Source organism: Lynx rufus, unplaced genomic scaffold (assembly GCF_022079265.1).
Source record: "Lynx rufus isolate CCGP_SWC_20201006 ecotype Redwood Valley unplaced genomic scaffold, mLynRuf1.p SCAF_8, whole genome shotgun sequence".
Lineage (NCBI taxonomy): Eukaryota > Metazoa > Chordata > Mammalia > Carnivora > Felidae > Lynx > Lynx rufus.
The window spans coordinates 26,248,781-26,268,878 of NW_025814896.1; the positions used below are offsets into that span (position 1 = coordinate 26,248,781).

The window sequence follows — 20,098 nt, forward strand, 5'->3', positions numbered from 1 at the left end:
TTTCGGCTAAGCCCTGGGGTGCTGAGCAGAGAATGAACTTTGGTCTTCTCCTGAAGTGCCCCTGTGCAGTCTCCCAGTGCCCCAGCGTCTACTTTTCTGGCCACACAATGTCAGAGCGCCGAAGGAATGCCCCAGCCACAGCAAATAGCTTTATTGGTTTTTTTCGGGCTGTAAAAGTAATTCTTGTTCATTGCAGAAAAAAAAAAATCAGAAAAGCGTAAATTAAGAGCACCCCAAATCCCAAACTTTTGGCTGCTTTTGTGCATATGCACATAAAGATATAGATTGTTTTTACAAAGATCGACTCTTATGAGACACGCTTTAAAAATTGAAATGAGAATACTTGATTTTTTTTAATGTTTATTTATTTTTGAGAGAGAGACAGAGCATGAGCAAGGGAGGGGCAGAGAGAGAGGGAGACACAGAATCCAAAGCAGGCTCCAGGCTCCGAGCTGTCAGCACAGAGCCTGACGCAGAGCTTGAACCCATGAGCCATGAGATCATGACCTGAGCCAAAGTCAGACACTTAACCGACTGAGCCACCCAGGTGCCCTGAGAATACTTGATTTTTAACTTTTTTGTTACAAAATATGATACAGAATGACCATACAAAATAATTGTTCAATTGGCATATTATTATAAGGCAAACTTCTGGAACCACTGCCCAGGTGAAGAACTCTGCCAGCCACCCTAGAAGCCTTCAGTGTGCCCCCTCACCCTACCCCACCACAAAGAGTTACTGTTAGCCTGACTTTTTTTTTCTTTTTTCTTTCCTTTTCTTTTCTTTTCTTTTCTTTTCTTTTTTTTTTTAAATAATCTCTCCTCCCAGCATGGGGCTTGAACTCATGACCCTGAGATCAGGAGTCACATGCTCTACTGACTGAGCCAGACAGGTGCCTTTTTTTTTTTTCTTTCTTTTTTTAAAGTAAGCTTTATGCCCAACATGGGCCTTGAACTCATGACCCAGAGATCAAGAATCATGGTCCACCGACTGAGCCAGCCAGGCGCCCCACTGTTATCCTGACTTTTAAGGTCATCACTTTCTTGCTAGTTATCACTCAGTGTGAATCCCTAGATACTATAATTTTGTCTTTAAAGAAAAATCTCTTTTAAGTCCCTTTTAATCTATAGATGTATTTTTTAACTTTTTTTTTTAACAAAACATGACAGTATATCTTAGACCTTGTCCATGTTAGTAAATGTGACTCTCATTTTTATTTTTATTTTTTTCAATGATTCCATTGTTCCATCCCAGGGTTGAACATAACTGACCGGTCCCCCCCACTGATGGACACTTAGGTTTACACTCTTGCTGTTACAAACAATACTGTGATGGAAATCTTTAAACCTATCTTTTTATGCACTTGAGTAATTCTTAGAAGACATTTCTGGAAGTAGAGTCATGGGTCCAAAGAATAGGTTTGTTTGGGTTTTTTTTTAACAGTATGATTCACTTGCCATCCCATTCGCCCATTTGAAGCACACAACTCAATAGTTTTTCAATGGTATGTTCAGAGTTGTGCAATCATCACCACCATCAATTTCAGAACATTTTCATCATCCCAGAAAGAACTCCACACCCATTTCTTCCCAGTTCCTTCCCCCTACCTCTAGGCAATCACTGCTGTAAAAGAGTCTGCAAGGTTCACCCATTACGGACACTTCATGTAAATGAAACCATACAATGTGCGATCTTTTGTGACTGGCTTCTTTCACTTAGCATATATTTCAGGGTTTACCCATGTCACAGCACGTATCAGTACTCCTTTCCTTTTTCTTGCTGAATAATATTTCTGTGTGTAGCTAGACCACATTTTATCTATTCATTCATCAGTTGATGGGCATTTGGGTTGTTTCTACTTTCTGAGCTATTATGAATAATACATCTGTGAACATTCATGTAAGATTTGGGATGAACATATGTTTTCACTTCTCTCAGATCTGTACCTCCCAGGTATAGAACTGCTGGGTCACGTGGTCATGCTATTTAAGCTTTTGAGGAACTCCCAGACTGCTTTTCAAGATGGCTGCACTGTTTGCATTCCCACCAGTAGCGTGTGAGGGTTCTGATTTCTCCACATCCTTGCCAACACTTTTCACTGGTTTTTTTTGATTACAGCAAACCTACTGTGTGTGAAGTAGCATCTCATGGTTTTGATTTGCATTTCCCAAATGGCTAGTGATTTTCAGCATCTTTTCATGAGCTTATGGACCATTTGTATATCTTCTTTGGATCAATGTTTATGCAGATCATTTGCCCATTTTTAAATTGGGTTATTTGTCTTTTAGTACTGAGTTGTAAGAGTCCTTTATGTATTCTGGTTACAATTCCTTATCCAGATATATGGTTTGCAGATATTTTCTCCCGTTCTATGTCTTTTCACTTTTTTTTCCTTTTTTCTTTTTTAATATGTTATTTTAAGTAATCTCTACACCCAACGTGGGCTCGAGCTCACAACCCCGAGATCAATACTTGCACGTTCTACCAACTGAGCCAGCCAGGCGCCCTGTCTTTTCATTTTCTTGACGATGTCCTTTGCAGCACAGAAGTTTGTTATTTTGATGATGTCCAATTTACCTGTTTTCTTTTTGTTGTTGTTTCTATGCTTTTGCGTCATATTATCGACTAATCCTAGGTAATGAAGATTCAGGCCTGTGCTTTCTTCTAAGAGTCTTATAGTTTTAACTCTTATATTTGGGTGTAAGATCCATTTTGAGTTAATTTATGTGTAGGGTGTGAGGAAGGTGCCCAGCCTCCTTTTTTTGCAATGTGGATGTCTAGTTGCCCCAGGCACCATTTGTTGAAAAGACTGTCCTTTCCCCACTGAACTTTCTGGGCACTCTTTTTTTTTTTTTTTTTTTTTAAGTTTACGTGTTTATCTTGGGGGGGGGTGGGGGACAGAGAAAGAGAGGGACAGAAAGAATCTCAAGAGGGCTCCACACTCAGCATGGAGCCTGATGCGGGGCTCAATCCCATGATCCCATGGCTGCTAGATCATGACCTGAGCCAAAATCAAGAGTCAGACGCTTAACCGACTGAGCCACCCAGGCGCCCCTGTCTGAGCACTCTTGTTGAAGATTAATTGTCTGTAAATGTGAGGGTTTATTTTTGGACTCTCATTCCGTTCTCTTAATCTATATATCTATTCTTATGTCAATACCACACTGTTTTAACTACTGTAACTTTGTAGAAAACTTCCTATGGTTTCTCCAACAATGTTCTTCTTTTTTCAATATTGTTTTGGCCATTTGGGGTCACTTGAATTTCTCTAAGAAATTTAAGATCAGCTTGATAATTTCTGCAAAGAAGCAAGTTGGAATTTTGTTGGAGATGGTATTGAATCTGAAGATCAATTTTGGGAGTCTTGCCATCTTAACAATATTGGGTCTTCAGATCCATGAACATGGGAGGTTTTTCCATATATTTAGGTCTACGTTAATTTCTTTCAACAGTATTTTGTAATTTTTAGAGTATAAGTTTTATACTTGTTTTGTTAAATTATTTGTAAGCATTTTATTCTTTTATGCTAGTATAAATAGAATTAATTTCTTAATTACATTTTGAAGTGTTCATTGCAAGTGCACAGAGATACAGTTGACTCTTTTGGTATATTCATCTTGAATCCTGCAACCTTGCTGAACTCATTTCTTAGTTCTAAATTTGTGTGTGTGGATTCTTTAGGATTTTCTATTTACAAGGTCATGTCACCGGAAAATAGAGATAGTTTTACTTCTTCCCTTGCAATCTGGATGCCTTTCCCCGCCTTGTTTAAGTATACTGGCTGGAACTTCCAGTAAAATGTTGACTGGAAGGGCAGGCGTGTACATCATTGTCTTGTTTCTGGTCTCAGGGGGAAAGCACCCAGTCTTTCACCATTAAGTATGATACCCAATACTCTCTGTAGGAAGGCTCATTTTAGGCTTTCCTGAAAGGCTGGTTGGTTAGAGCCTCACTATTAGCAGCATATGAGAGGGACCCCAGTCCCTAATCTCCTTGTCAGTAGCTCCAGGTTTTAGAGGTGAGGAGCCCAAGGCCAGAGAGTGGAAGTGCTGCATACATCATCACACAGTTGCTCAGCTACCTGCCATTCCAGTTGTCTTTGGTCACTGGGGAGTGAGCCTCTGGGACACTCAGTCTTCCCTCCCCTGATGGAGATGCCTCACGACCCACCAAGAGCAGCCACTGGTGCAGAAGGAGACCTGGCTTCTGTTCTGGACCTGGCCACGGACTCACTGCATGACCTTGAGCAAGTTACTCCCCCTCCACACCCCTCGCAGCCCCAGGCCTTGCTTTTCCTATCTGTGCAGTGGGAGAGGTGGTTCAACTCTGAAGTCTCCACGTCTGACCCATCTGACCGTCCACCCTTAAACCTGGGCTGCTTCTGCCACTGCCCAGAGTGGCCACCAGAGGGCACCCCAGACCAGCATTTGGCCCAGCTAGGGCACAGGGGGCCCTGGGGAGGCTGAGAAGCAGGGTGTGTTTTTAAGGAGCTGCTAGCTTTGCTTGCTCAGGCTTCCTTGTGGCTACACCTGCCAGGCCCTGTGCCTCATTCCTCTGGATGAGCCCTGGTCTCTGAGGAGGGAGGATGGAGACATCACCCCCAAGGCCAGTGACCTTGCACTCATCCCTGACTGCCTTGGTTTGGCCGCCTAAGGCCCAGGCATCCGGTGTCAGGGCCAACAGCCTTGAGTGTCTCAGCCGGGAAAGGTTTCTACTGTCTCTGGGCCCCTGTGGGCACCGCATCCTTTGCCTACTGCATTTCGTGGCAGTACAAAGCCTCCCTCCTGGTGAGTTCCTGGCCACCTGGAAGGGAACAACTACAGCCCCTTTAGGACATGGATGGATTCTTGCCGGGGGTCCTGGACAGTGTCGCGTCTGAAACCACACCCTCTGGGACTCCCAGATTCCTCAAGAGACCGACTCCCCAAACCTCGGAACTAGGCACCTTAGGCATCAGAGACCACCCGACACTCCCCAGGGCAGAGTATCTGACCCCCGTGGCGAAGGATTCTCCTGGGAGCACCAGAGGGGTTCCAGCAGCCCTCTCTAGCCTCCCCCCGATGCTGATTGTACCCTCCAAATAGAAGCAGAACTTTTGCTTTCAAATCGAGCTCCAAGTCAAAGCAGCAGCTCTCAGCCCCTCGCGTGGAAGGACACGGGAGCACGTGCCCAGATGCCCGCCACGTTTGCCTGGAGCCCCCATTATTGTTGTGTCTTCCCCCCCTTCCACACCGGGTCCTCTTGAAGGCAGAGTGAGTGTCCACTTCCCCTACGTCCACTTCAGGGTGGCTGGCTCAGGACTTGGCGTCCAGTAGAGAAGCTCAGCAGGTGTCACCATGGGAACCCTGACCCCATCGTCTCCCACTCCGGGGACCAGGGCTGCCTCTGCCCCTTTCTGAGCCGTACGACTTTGGGCAGGTCACTTAGGTTTCTGCGCATCCACTTTGTTTTTTCTTTGTTCCTCTACTTCCCTCAGACGGTCACGGGGGTCAGAGCAGAGATGAGAGCCGTGGTGTGAAGGGTGACCTGCTCTCCCTGTGTCCGACACAGGGACACAGGCCCTTATCACCCCTGCTGCAGCTGTGGTGTCAGCTAGGAGGTCACATGGAAGAGAGGTAGACAGCAGGCCACGTGACTCCCTGGGATTTTCAAATAATGGCTGGCGTTTTCTGGGCCCCTTCTGTGCACCAGACATTGTGCTGAGTAGCTCACCTGGGTCATCTCTCTTGATCCCTTGAGCGACCCTGTGAGGAGGACGCGTTACCGTCCTCAGCTTTGCAGATGAGGAAACCGAAGCATGGAACGATTAGCTACCTCGCCCAAGGTCCCACAGTTGGCAAAAGGTGGGGCTGGGGCTTGGACCTCTGGCTTCTGGAGCCCACGCTCTTAGCCACTGGGCCACTTCCTGCCTTGAGCAGATGTGGGGCTGGGACGGGCAGTTTGGGGTCTTTTTGTCCACTACATAGGAACCTCCAAGGACCACAGATCCTCGGTTCTGATCCTCTTTTCTAGACTTGTGTACCGAGACCAGAAAGGAACCCCTCCTCTCAATCTCTGTCTCTCTCTCTCACACACACACCAGGGCCTGTGGGGCAAAGCAGGACCCCAGCGACAGCAGGTGTTGTCACAGCAGGGAAATTGGGTAATCCTCAAAGCCCCTATGGGTCTCAGAATCTGTGATTCGAAAAGTCATCTCGGGGTCTCGTCCACAACAGCCAGCCTCCCGTCTTGGTCGAGCTCATTTGCCCAACTCGGGGGTCTTGGGAGAGGGTGAAAGGAAGTACCTCAGAGGCTCAAAATCATGCCCACCCTCCAGCCCAGACACTGGGCACCAGCAGGCTCCTCCTCCCCAACGCCCAGGCCCTTATCAGGAAAGCAATTTGGGTTGGTGGGGAGGGGGAAGTCCGAGGCCCCGGGCTCTGGCAAGGTGGGTAGGAGAGATAGGGAAGTGGGGAGGGGGCCGTGGGGCCCTGCTGGGAGGGCCTGAGGATGGAAGGGATGCCGGGAGCCAGCGCTGTCCTTGCTGGCCTGGCCTCTTGACATGGTCCCAGAGCTGCCTTCCCTCCTTGCCAGGCAAGGCGCCCGCACCTTTAATTAGCGAGCAGCAGCCTCTCCCCGATTCATCTCAGTCACTGTTTAATTAGCCGCGCACAAGGCACCCCTACCCCCCAGCTCTGGGTTGAGCAGCCTGCCTCTCTCACGGAGGCTGCCACCACCTCATGGTGTCCCCTCTCACACACACACACACCCCACCGTATTTATTCTGCTCCCCAGAAGGGGGGATGGGGCGGGCACGCCTGGCTGAAACCTCAAGGAGATTCTGGGCACTGACGCTTGTATTCAAAGCATCCAGCAAACATTATTAGGGCTTCGAGTCTGCGCCAGGCTGGCGCTGGGCGGAACCCAGGCTGGATGGGGGTGGCCGGCCGCCGTCCTGTCCAACTGTTCCAGAACGGCTTTTCCCTTTGGGAGGTGCCGGGACACCTCTCCAGCTGGTCCCAGGGTGTTGGGAAAAGCTTAATAATCCTCCCTGTTGCTCCCCCCCCCCCGCACCCCGCAACCAGAAAGGAACGACTGTTTCTTTCTTCGCCTCCCTGCCCCAGAGCCCAGCAAGCCCCCCGGAGAAGGCTGCATCCACTGCGGGGGAGAGGGCCCTTCCTCCAGCCGGGCCTCCGCAGTGCTCAGATCCCAGAGGCCCGGGCCAAGGCCATGGGCAAAGGGAGGCGGTGAGGCGTCTCAGCCCCCTTCTGGGGCCTTGGGGGCACAGGAGAGAGCCCACAGTGTGTGGCCGAACCAGCTGCCCTCTGTTGCCCTGAAGCAGGGCGGAGCTGGTGGCCCCGGCAGCCGCGCTCACACCCTTCCGGGCAGAGCCGGGGTGCCACCGCCTCAGGGCAGCCAGCTGGAGGCTGGAGGCTCAGGTTCCAGCAGCCCTGCGCCCCAGTCCCTCCTGTGGCTTCAGGCAAATCAGCCACCCTGGGGCCTCAGTCCTGCCCACAGAAGGGTGCCGGCCCCCCTGCTCTGATATGGACTAGGGACACGGAAGGACTAGCGCTTTCTCTGGTACTGACCATCTGCGTGGCCGCGGCCAGCCACCAAACTGTGCCGTGCCTCAGTTTCCCCATAATGTCTACCTCGTGGGCTGTCCTGAGGATTAAATGATTCACGATGTTTAACACACTCAGAACGGTGCCTGGCAGAGGGAGGAACCATTGGCTGTTTCTGCCATGATTTCCCCTGCTTTTTACCGATCGATATTTATTGCCAGGTATGAGGGACTTGGTGGTGAGTAATATGGCAATCTCCCTGCCTTTCAGAGTTTTCCTTCCGGTGGGGGAGGCAGATGAAAACAAGTAAATAAAGGAAAAGTGCAATTGCATCTGAACAAAGTCTGCGGTTTAGTTAATAGTAATGTGCCAGCGTTAACATCTTGGTTTTAACAGATGTACCATGGTCAGGTTAAGTGACGCGGTGACGTGGAGAAAAGTGGATGAAATGTATACAGCGACCCTCTGTACTGTCTCTGCAGCTTTTCTGTGAATCTAAAATTATCCCTCCCCCAAAAAAGTTTATTTAAAAAATACAATTTCGGGGGGCGCCTGGGTGGCGCAGTCGGTTAAGCGTCCGACTTCAGCCAGGTCACGATCTCGCGGTCTGTGAGTTCGAGCCCCGCGTTGGCCTCTGGGCTGATGGCTCAGAGCCTGGAGCCTGTTTCCGATTCTGTGTCTCCCTCTCTCTCTGCCCCTCCCCCATTCATGCTCTGTCTCTCTCTGTCCCAAAAATAAATAAAAACGTTGAAAAAAAATTTAAAAAAAAAATACAATTTCGGGTAAGGGTAAGCACCATGAACAAAATAAACAGGGCTAAGATAGAAGAGGGTGTGGGGGCCGTTGTAGACAGGGTGGGGTCTAGGAGGGTCTCTGTGAAGAAGTGACACTTGGGAGAAACTGAGTGATGGGAAGGAGCCAACCTTGGGAGATGAGGGAAGGGCCTGCCCCAAGCGGACCGGCAAGTGCAAAGGCCCGGAAGCAACCACTGCCTTGCGAGGTTTGCAGTCCACCCGCTGGGTGGGAGAGGCTCGATGTGGGGAGATGCATTCAGAGGAGGAAGTAGCTTCCCTTCAGCATCATTTTGCCCTTTCAGAGGACAGGAAGGAAGAAGACTCGGCAAGAGCCTGTACCTAGCTCTCTGGTACCTCTTTTTTTTTTTTTTTTTTTTTTTAAAGTAAGCTCTATGCCCAACACGGGGCTTGAACTCACAGCCCAGAGATCAAGAGTTGCACGCTCCACCAACTGAGCCAGCCAGGCCCCTCTCTAGTAGCTCATTTTAGTCTGTAACTTAGTTACCCCGTGGGGGTAATGCAGTCATTTCGCTTCTAGACAAGCCGGTGGGCAGGTGGAGACTCGGCCCATGTCACAGGCCTGTGCTTGGAAGGGACACCTCCTGGGTGTTGAGGTTGTGCTGGGGTCTCACTGGGAGACACGGAGCAGGTCCAGGCCTGGGTGTGGCTACGGAGGGGTGGGCCAAGCCAGGCACCCTGTGGATGGGGTCTCTGGCCAGCATGAGACCATGTGTCACAGCAAGGGAGCACCTCTGTGTGATAGTTATGTAATCCACTCCAGTAACAGTAAGATCACACGTATGTCATACAAAATTCTGGAAGTCCAAAACAACAGATAGGATGACAATTTAGATTCCCCCCTCCCCCCCCACTTTTCCTCCCCAGAGATGCTGTCTGAGACCCGTTCCTTGCGGTCTGGACGACAACTCTTGGACCACACCAGCGGACCATCGGCGGGCCCCCTGGTACCACCTTCCAGAAAGCCCTAGATGCAGGGCTGTCTTTTCTCATCTTCATCCCCAGCCTTGCCATGTGTGTATTGAGCCCTTCACGTTAAGTCAGAGTGAACTGGGGCACAGGCAGGTTAAGTCGCTCTCCCACAGGGTTCAGACTCAGGGACTCTCTGACAGCATTGTACAGATGAGGAAAGCGAGGCACAGAGAGGTTGTGCGACCAGCCCCCGGTGACTCTGAGGGGGTTGAGGGGCCGGGACCTGAGTCCGGCTGGCTCACTTCAGAACCCACTGCACCGCTGCGGCACCGTCCTGGGAGAAACGCCCCTGACTCTGGAGCCCGCTGGACCCAGGACTGATGTCCACCACTGCCTGGCTGCATAGCCTCGGGCAAGTCACCGTCTTCCCTGCGATGCGGCCCCCCCACCCCCAGGACAAAGAAAAGGAAGCTTTCCTCTCAGATGGCTTGAGGGTGAGTGCAAGTGGTGGAGAGCTCAGGCATGGGGCGGGCTCCGGGCACACTGGTCTCACCCCTGATTGTCATGATGGGCAGGAGGAAGGGCACGGCCAGGTGGGTGCTTCAGGGGGCCCTCAGCTCAGGTGGGGCCTTCCTTCCCTGCAGCTGTGCAGACAGAGCAGGGGGCCGGCCCACGAGAGGGATGGGTGGAACCCTCTCCCCACTGCCTCCCAGCACGCAGCCACGCTGCTGACCCAGGAGTTCTGAGGAGTCAGGAGAGGGGAGGGGGGTTTCCAAAGGTTTGTGTGATGCCCGCCCCCCCCCCCCCACACACACACAGGCTGAGTGCCAGGACCCTGCGGGGGTGGGGAGGTGGCTGGGGCAGGATGCAGAGGAGGAGGCCGCAGCCAGAAGCGGGCACCCAGGTGCCAGCTTAGGCTGGATTCCTGGGGGTCTCCATACTGGCAGTGTGACCTCAGGCTGGTGGGCTGGCCTCCAGCCAGGCAGGCTCAGAAAACGGATTCATCTACCTGCCCTGCCCACCCCGGGATGATCAGAATGTTGGGGGCTAAAACAATCAGATTCTGCAGGACAAACCCAAATGCCAGTTTTTTCATCTGCAGTGTGCACCAGACTGTTAGGGGCCAGACTACTTTAGCCCCCCATCCAGTTCCCTTCCTCACACCCTAGGCCCTGAAAACCTGGGTTAGTAATAACAAGGGGGCCCTGGGATCTAGGTGTAGACCGAGGTCTTGGAGTGATCCTAGCCAGGCTGCATCAGAACAGCACCGTGGAGCGGAGAATGCTGGGACCGGGGAGGCAAAACCACGCTTGGGTTTGACGCCCAGCTCTGCTGTGTCCCTGGGCATGCTAACTCACCACCGTGAGCCTCATTTTCCCCATCTGTAAAACGGGGCTGTTATCAGGCCGAGATCTCACCACAAAGATAGAGCTTCTGACACAATGCACAACCTGTAGTAGGTGCTCAATAAATCACTCTCCTCCACTGACTAGCCAAGTAATCTTGTTTTCCAAACCCTACGGGGCCTAGAGACAAACTCTGGCACTTGTCCTGTATTCACACGGCCGTCTGGGATCTGTACTTTGGTTGCCAAATGCTAGAATTGCTGGAACATTTACAAGAAGATGGAAGAGATGATTTGCAAGTGGTGCTGTCCCTGCTAATGGGGCTTGGTGGTCACAGGGCCTCCTCTGCAGGTGCCAGGAGTCTCCTGAGCCTGAGACACCTCTCTCTTGCCCGAGGCTGGGCTTGCCCAACTCACAGAGGTTTCTCTTTGGCAAGTCCTTTTTCTCAAAGGCTCCTGACAAGACAAGACGCCGCCTTCTGTCCTGATGATGTCTGGGTGTTGCGTGTGGTCTGTAAGAGCCGAGGCTGCTGCGGAGGGTGGAAGGGGGCTGGGTCAGTTCTTGCTGGGCATCCTTGAGGGGCCTTCACGCTCCGATCCCCCCCTGACCCGTGGAGCAGGGCTGAGGGCACATGGCAGGGTGACGCTCGCCTGTGGGCCAGCATGACCGTGCTTGAAAAACTGGGGGTTTCTGAGGGGGTTTTCAAGGCAAGGAGGATGATTTTTAGAAAACGTTCTGTCTTTTCTGTGAGGTGGAAACTGTGAGCCAGATATGACCTTGACCATCAGTGTTTTTCCAGGAAGATGCTAAATTGATATTGGGCCGAAAAGGGCATTTGTGGTCAAATAAATTTGGGAAACACCACCATGAACATCCGATGGGCTTCCTCGCTGCAGGTTTCTCAGGCCCTTTCCTGAGCATTTGCTAAGGGCAGGGGCTGTACCCACCCAGCAGCCAGGCCTGTTGGAAGGTCATGTTCTTTTCAACCGTCTTTTCTTTCTTTCTCTCTCCCTTCCGTCCTCCCTCCCTTCCTTCCTTCCTTTCTTTTTTAAATTTATTTATTTATTTTGAGAGAGAAAGAGGGAGAGCGTGAGCAGGGGAGGGGCAGAGAGAGAGGGGGACAGAATCCCAAGCAGGCTCCTCACAGCCGCGCAGAGTCCGATGACGTGAGGTTCACACCCACGGACCGTGAGATCACGACCTGAGCGGAAACCAAGAGTCAGATGCTTAACTTACTGAGCCACCCAGGCGTCCCTCAAATTGTTTTTTCAAAAAGCATCTCGTGAGACTAGAGGGCTATGGAACTCACTTCGGGAAATGCCGAAACGGTTGAAAATTTCCCCCTCCTCCATGTATGAAAGCTGGAGGACATGAGGGGAAGATGGGGGCCAAATAAGTTGAAAGGACTTGGAGGATGTTCGAACCTTTATTTTATTTTCTAAATGGTGTTTGTATTATTTATTTATTTATTTATTTATTTATTTATTTATTTATGGGAGAGAGAGAAAGAGTGCATGAGCAGAGGGGAGAGGCAGAGGGAGAGGGGGGGGGAGAGAAAGAACCTTAAGTAGGCTCCCCGCTCAGTGCAGAGCCCAACTCGGGGCTCAATCCCATGACCCTGGGATCATGACCTGAGCTGAAATCAAAGAACCGGACTCTCAACAGACTGAGCCACCCAGGCACCCCTCTAACCTTTATTTTAATTTTTTTAATGTTCATTTATTTATTATTTTGAGAGAGAGAGAGCGACAGACACAGTGAGAGAGAGAGAGAGAGAGAGAGAGAGAGAACAAGCAGGGGAGGGGCAAAGAAGGAGGGAGACAGAGGATCCAAAGCGGGCTCTGTGTGCTGTCAGTGCAGAGCCCAAGGTGGGGCTCAAACTCATGAACCATGAGATCATGACCTGAGCTGAAATCAAGAGCTAGACTCTCAAGCGACTGAGCCACCCAGGTGCCCCTCCAACCTTTACTTTAAAGCTGGGACTTTGGGACACCTGGTTGGCTCATTCAGTGGAGCGTGTGACTCTTGATCTCAGGACCGTGAGTTTGAGACCTACATTGGGTGCAGAAATTAAAAATAAACTAATCTCTAAAAAGCTGAGACTTTAATCCCTATTTTATGTGCATCAACTCACAACCACCCTGGAGAGTAAACACTGCTGTCGTCTTCATTTTTCTGAGGGTAAACAGAGGCACAGAGAGGCAGGCCCTTCCCCAAGGTTCACAGCTTGTAAGCGGGATTTGAACTCAGGCTGCCTGAATGAGGGGCTACACACACAACCACCGCGCATGCCTTCACCACGGAGGCTGGGTTGGTGAAGCCGGCCCTGCCCAGCAGCCACACGCTGAGGCTCCTGTCTGACGGTTAAGCTTCCTACAAGAGGCTGGTCTCCAGTGTTCTTGGGAGAGTCTGCCTCCCATTTCACAGGAGGACAGTCTTCAAGCTCTGAATCCAGGGCCTGGGGACACCCAGTAGGTGAGCCCTGCTGTCCACAGCTTGCCTAGCAGCAGTCTGGCCCCACCAAGAGGCTCTGTTATGGTCTCATTTCATCTGCACCCCAGTTTCTCCATTCTTGCAAGAGAGGCTTAGAGGGGAGCCAAGACTCAGAGCGGGGAAGTAATTGTCCCAGCCACACAGCCAGGAGATGGTGAGGCTGGGATTCACAGTCAGGCAGTTGGATTCCAGAGCTGGGTGTTCAGGATTCAGGTGCCCTTGGTGACAAAGCAGTGGCTTTCCGGAGCCAGGGCAGGGGCACAGCAGCAGGGTCACGCCCCACCACGGCCCTGTTCTCCTCTGACTCGCCATGGCCCCTACCGATCCTCTACAGTCCCCCTCTGGACAGATACGCTCTCCAGTTCCTTGCTAATGTCTCCGGGCCTCCCCTTCCCAGCCTTACACAGGCCAACAGTCAGTAGCATAAAAACAGGCGGATAGGTTGCTGCCACCAAGAAGCAGTTGCCATGGAGGCTTCTCGGCCACTCAGGGCTTTATCTCCAGCTCCCGGAGCAGGGTCTTGGCCATTTCCTCCTTCTGGGGCGCAGACTTTTTGTTCTGGGTGTTTTTTCTTCCCTTTGGTTCACCGGTTCCTGGAGGTGGACTTGTTTGTCCGTCTGTGTCCATCCACAGACCCTCATTGGACACCTGTCATGGGCCTGGCCCCAGCTGGGCTGGCTTCCGTAGCAGCTGTGCTGGCCCTCACTTGCCCAGAGGGTAGGCAGGACTCCAGGATGCTTCCAGATTTCCCTGGAGTCAGGGGTGCATGACTGTATGGGCAGGATCTATTGCTTGACAGTAGGACAGGACGTGGGTTCAAATCCTACTTCAGTAAGTTAATAATAAAGACACAAATGACCCATGTTTTTTTTAAATGAGCAAAGGATCTGAGTAGACATTTCTCCCAAGAAGATATGTAAAGAGCCAATAAGCACACGAAAGATGCTAAACACTATTAGCCATCAGGGAAATGCAAATCAAAACCACGTGGGATATCACATCATACCCACTAGGATGGCTCTAATCAAAAAGACAGATCATAACAAGTGTTGGCGAGGACATAGAGAAAGTGTGACCTTCATGTACTGCTGGTGGGAATGTAAAGTGGTGCAGATGTTCTGGAAAACATCCTCAGAAGATGAAACATAGCATTATCCTATGCCCCAGCAATTCCACTCCTAGGTGGATCCCCCCAGGGACTTGAAAACACATGTCCACACACACAAATGACATAAATGTTCGTAGAAGTATTACTCATAATACCCAGAAAAATAGAAATAACCTGAATGTCTTTCAAATGATGAATTGAGAAATATAACATGGGATGCTACTTAGCCATTAAAAGGAATAAAGTGCCGACCACACGCTATAGCACGGGTGAACCTTGAAGGCATGTTAAGTAAAGGAAGCCAGACACAAGCACCACACATTGTGTGAATCCATTTATATGAAAGGTCCAGAACAGACACATCTGGAGAGACAAAAAGTGGTTGCTTATGGCTAGGAGCAGGGGTTTGGGGAAATGGGGAGTGACTGCTAGTGAGTAGGGTTTTGTGGGGGGAATGATGACAGACTTAGCAAATAGTGGTGTTGGATGCACAGCTCTGTGAATACACCAGAAACCGTTGAATTAGACTCTAAATGAGTGAATTGTGTGATATGTGAATTACATCAGCATAAAGCTGCTATAAAAAGTTAGGAAATACAGATAAGCAGAAGAAAAAAAATGGTAAGGTCATAATCCTATCATGTAGAGACAACCCCTGTTACATTTTATTTTTTTTTCCCCTGTTACATTTTATTTTATTTTATTATTATTCTATTCTAGTCTAGTCCATTCCATTCCATTCCATTCCATTCCATTCCATTCCATTCCATTCCATCCTATCCTATCCTATCCTATCCTATCCTATTCTATTTTGAGAGAGAGAGAGAGAGAGAGAGAGAGATGAGAAAGAGAATCCCATTGTCAGTGTGGACCTAGGTGCGGGGCTCAATCTCATGACCATGATCAAGGCCTGAGCCAAAATCAAGAGTCGGACACTGAACCAACTGAGTCACCCAAGTGCCCCCTCCCCTGTTACATCTCAATGATACTCTCCCAAATTATATTGTTGCCCTACATGCTGCTTTTTCATTTGATAATACATGGAGAACATGTCAGTAAACCTACCTGGATGTAAAACCGAATCCTGCTTCAACCACTCCCTGGCTGTGGGCCTTGTAAGCCAACCTCAGCTCTCAGACACTTGGTCTCTCCACCTGTAAGTTGGGGTAACCCAAGGACCCCCTCCAGAGGAAGCAGAGAGGACAGAAGGAAGGACATGGCACACGTAAGGCACGTGATACAGACACGGGGCCCAAGGGGAACACTCTGAAGGTGGAGGCCCTGTTCAGATTCCAGCCAGGAATCTGAACTCCCGCCAGGCCCAGCTCCTTTCTGTGCTGTTCTGTATGTTTCCGACACATCATGGTTTAAAACATCCATGGTTTAAAAGTAGGGAGGGTGGTCAGGCACTGACCCCGGAGGTGGTTGTGACCCTCTGGAAAGAAACCACCCTTCCCAAGCACCTACTGTGTGCCTGGCGTAGGCTCATGTTGTCTCCTTACAATACCATCAACCCCGTGTGACAGATGGGGAAACTGAGGCTCAGGGAGCTGCCGCCTGCCCTTTGCAAACAGTCGAGGGTGGAGCTAAGGTTCATTTCCAGGTTTGCCTCTTGAAAGTCAGTGTCCTTGCTGCTTTGCTGTCCTCCAAGGAAGGGACACCTCTGAAAAGCCTTGAATCCTGTCCAAATTGGGGATTGGGCTATTATTTCCCAGACCTGGAGAGGGAGCAGCCCAAGGGGGAAGTCACTGCTGCTAGATTTTGAACAAGAGATGTGTTCATGTGTGCCTACTCGCTCTGAGCCCTCTGCTGGGCTGTGGGGACACAGTAGGGGCTTGAATGCGGTGTCTGCTCAATGCACAGGCTGGCAGGGTGGCCGCCAGGGTGAGCCAGGGCCCCACCTCCCGGGTAGGGGTGAGGGGCACAGGCTCTGCAGCCAGACAGTCGGGCTTGGAACCCCACCTCCACTGGTGACGTGGGCAGTTACCCCACGGTCTGAACTTGATTTTCCTGTGACAGGTAGGTGTAAGCTCTGAATAAGTTAGAGTGCCTGGGGTCACTCAGCGTAGCTCCTGACATGGGATGAGCTTTGGTATCACTGGGGTGAGCCAGGCTGACAGAGGCAGGGAGCCCAGGAGGAAGGGCCCCTGAGGGGGCTTTTGCCCACGCTGGCGTTTTTATGCTCCCCTCCAGACCCAGCGGATGGGTGGCCAGCCCATGTGAAGGCTTGGAGACAGTTGGCCACAGCTTCCCAACCCATTGGCTAGGAGAGAAGAGGAAGGGGACACCGCCACCAAGAAGTCTGCCCCCATCTCCCCAGACAGGCTGGGTACCCCCTGTCTGCCTGTCCCAGGCGGTTTCTCTGTACCCCTTCAACATGGACCCCAACCGGCCTGGCCTGGTCTCTGTACCCCTCCCCTGCTTCCTGTCCATCTTCCCTTCATCCCCCTCAGCACCAACTCTAGGACAGCCACCTACTGGGACCCAGGCTGCCTTTGTAGTCCTGTGGACCCTTTTGTGAAGCCCAGCCCTGCCTCTGAGCAGCTCGGTGACCTCAGTAAGAGACGCCCCCCCCCCCCCCCCCCCGCCGAGCCTCCTTCCTTCCCTATGGTAGCAAGGTTAGCAGCTGGCTCCAGAGTCCGATTCCGACCCCCGCACTTACTGCTGTGGCCCCCTGGGAAAGTAACTCAGCCTCCCTAGCCTCAGTCTCCTCATCTGCACCTCCACAATTTGAGAATTCACTGAGAAAATTACATGTAAAAGCCTCAGAACAGTGGGTGGGACATAGCAAATGTTCAAGATATTTTGGCCATGGTTACTATGATCCTGGCCTCTTAGGACTGTTGCAGTGCCCAAGTCCTGCCCCAGGGACCCCAGCTCCAAATGCCAGGTCTGCGGACCCACATACAGCCTGGTCTCTGTCCCTCCCACCACCAGCCCGTTAGACTGGGCACTCTGCTTTGTAGGCCCCCGCCCACACCCTGCATGGACACGGTGTGTGCTGATGTCTGTTGAACAAACTAAACAAAAGACGAAATGCATAAAAAGAAGGTGGAGCGGGGAAAGTGCAGGGTCCACTCATTCGGTCACCATTCATTCTTTTATTCAACTATCGCCTGCTGAGCACCTGCTATTGGAGGCACTGGGGATCCAGCAGCAAACACAACAGGGAAACCGCTGCCAGGGTAGAGGGGACACTCTCATAGGGGAGCCAGACCCCAAAGGAAATGAATAGTGACACAGAGAGAATGCTGGTTCGTGATAAATGCCGGAAGAACACGTCCAGCAGGGAGAGGGAGGAGGGTACTGGAGAGGTTGTTAGCTGAGACAGGGGAGCCAAGGAGGCCCTGCGGAGAAGGGGTATCTGAGCAAAGATTTAAAGGAGGTGGGGTGGGGCGCCTGGGTGGCGCAGTCGGTTAAGCGTCCGACTTCAGCCAGGTCACGATCTCGCGGTCCGTGAGTTCGAGCCCCGCGTCGGGCTCTGGGCTGATGGCTCAGAGCCTGGAGCCTGTTTCCGATTCTGTGTCTCCCTCTCTCTCTGCCCCTCCCCCGTTCATGCTCTGTCTCTCTCTGTCCCAAAAAATAAATAAATGTTAAAAAAAATAAAAATAAAGGAGGTGGGGTTATTTGTTCATTCATTCATTCATTCATTCACTCGTTCGTTCACTTGTTCCTTCCTTCCTCTTCCTTCCTTCCTTCTTTCCTCCCTCCCTCCCTCCCTCCCTCCAGGCAGTCAGCCAGTGACACCAAACATCTCCTTGGGCCCGTTATGTGGCCTTAGCAGGCCTGGTGGGAGGAGTGGAAGCAGAATCTAGGGTGACCAGTCACGGGATCTGCCCGGGGCTGAGGTGTCCTCAAGACACAGGACTTTCAGTGCCAAACCGGAAAGTCCCGGACAAACCAGGACAAGTGGTCGCCCTCACAGAGATTGCCCTCGGTACCAGCGGGCCCAGGAAAGGTCAGCAAAGGCCTCCACTTACTTCTCTGAGGATGTGACCCTTGCGAGGGATGGGGAAGGGAGAGGCCATGCGCCCTTGCCAGGTGAGTGAGGATGACAGAGGCCCCAAATCACCAGTGCCAGAGCCTGTCGGGGCTGCAGGTACGGGACAACACTGTCTTCCGGGGGTCAGCAGGCGATGGGGCGGGAAGGCATGACGGGGCCTTGGGGGTCTGTGCGGGGGCCGCGTTGACTGTGGGCAGCCGGCTTCCGAGCAGGTGGGTGCCTGTGTCTGCATTTTAGAAAAAGCCGTGCTTTGCTCTGCAAGTTTTCTCCCTGAGGCAGAGGAGAGAGAGAGAGAGAGAGAGAGCAATACCATGTCCTCGTTCCTCCTTTCCTTCATTCCAGCGAGCATTGAGCACCTTCCAAGCTCCCAGCTCTGGCCAAGATGTCTGCACTGGGTCAGCAAGACAGGGAATTTCAAAGCGAATAGTGGAGAATCTAACTGAAGGGTAGAGGGGTGTTTGTTGCATTATTTTCTGTAGGTTTAGACATATTCAAAAAATGTTGTGGTGAAGAGTAAATAAAAATAAGTCCTCGGCCCCATATAGAGCATCTGGGGAGGGTATAGATGAGGCAGGGTCCTTCCCTCCAGCAGCCCAGGCTCTGATGTGGGGTCTGGGTCCATAAACCTGCCTTTCCACAGGGTGGGTGCTCCGTGTGTGTGAGGTCCTCAGAGGAAGGGCCCTGAGGCAGGCCTGGGAGGCCAGGGGTTGGGAGTGGGGCGGGGGAGGCGGGGAGCCGGGGTTCACAGGATGGAGAGGGAAAGGGAAGGGCACTCAGATGGAGGAAGAGCAGAGACAAAAGCTCAGAGACTGGAGGCACAGGGATGTTGAGGCAACAGGACGTTCTGTGTGGCTCAATGGAGGGTTCGAGAGAGACTGGAAAGGGAAGTTGTGGCCTCACGGACCTTGTCTCCTCGATTCCGCCTCTGAAAATAAAAGTGAGACTGGCCCACTGTTGCAAAATCAGAGAACACAGGAAATTATCTTAAAAAAGGAAATACAACCCCTAGGTTAGCCCACCACCAGAGGTAACCATTGTGAAGTATTCGACGCATTTCCTAATATCTTTATATATACATGTATCTATACATACTTATAACTTAGAATAATAAGTTAGTTTGTATCATGCTGTCTTTGGGTTTTTTTGAAGATCAAAAATTTTATTTTTATTTTTTTAATTTGAGAGAGCGAGAGCGCGCACGCGTGCAGGTGGGGGAGGGGCAGAGGGGCAGAGGGAATCCCAAGCAGGCTCCAGGCTCAGCACGGCAGAGCCTGATGCGGGGCTCAATCCCATGCCCCCTGAGCTCATGACCCGGGTGGAAACCAAGAGCCAGATGCTCAGCCGACTGAGCTACCCGGGGGCCCCTTAAAGATTTGAAGTAACCTCCACACCCAACCTGGGGTTCAGACTCACAACCCGGAGATCGAGAGTGGCATGGTGTACGAAATTCAGGAGCCCCTGCATTTTGCTGCTTTTTACTTAACGTTGCGCCAGATGCATTTTTCTAGTGCCGTTAAATAACCTCTGCTAACCTGATTTCTAAGCCATTCGGATGACTCCAGCCAGTGGTGGATTCTTGGCTAAAGTGGTGATTTTTCATGGCTGGGCACTGTTTGCACTTGTTTGCTGTGACAAAGAACACCGTGATAAACAGCCTCCATACATACATAATTCCATGTCCACATCGCTGATTTTTTTTTTTTTCTGGTCAGTTCCTAGACATGAGATTCTTGGAAACCCTGCTCAGCGCGGAGCTGGCTGGGTAACCAGGAGAGGGGTGGGGTTCCCAAGGCCACCTGGTCCCACCTGAGGACAGCCTGGGCCTCAGCTGTAGGGAACAACTTGCACTTTCTGAGTGCCTCTGGTCTCACCTACCTCC

General features: G+C 51.4%; 1 protein-coding gene across 1 annotated transcript; it reads left to right on the top strand.

Annotated features, from left to right (window-relative positions):
• The first annotated feature begins 5,798 nt into the window (after positions 1-5,798).
• On the top strand, positions 5,799-8,084 carry LOC124503859 (uncharacterized protein C20orf203). Its single transcript, XM_053722167.1, is given in 5 exon segments — positions 5,799-5,844; positions 6,173-6,375; positions 6,377-6,421; positions 6,423-6,535; positions 6,537-8,084. Coding segments are annotated over 5 exon segments (516 nt in total). The 3' UTR covers positions 6,646-8,084.
• Positions 8,085-20,098: the final 12,014 nt, after the last annotated feature.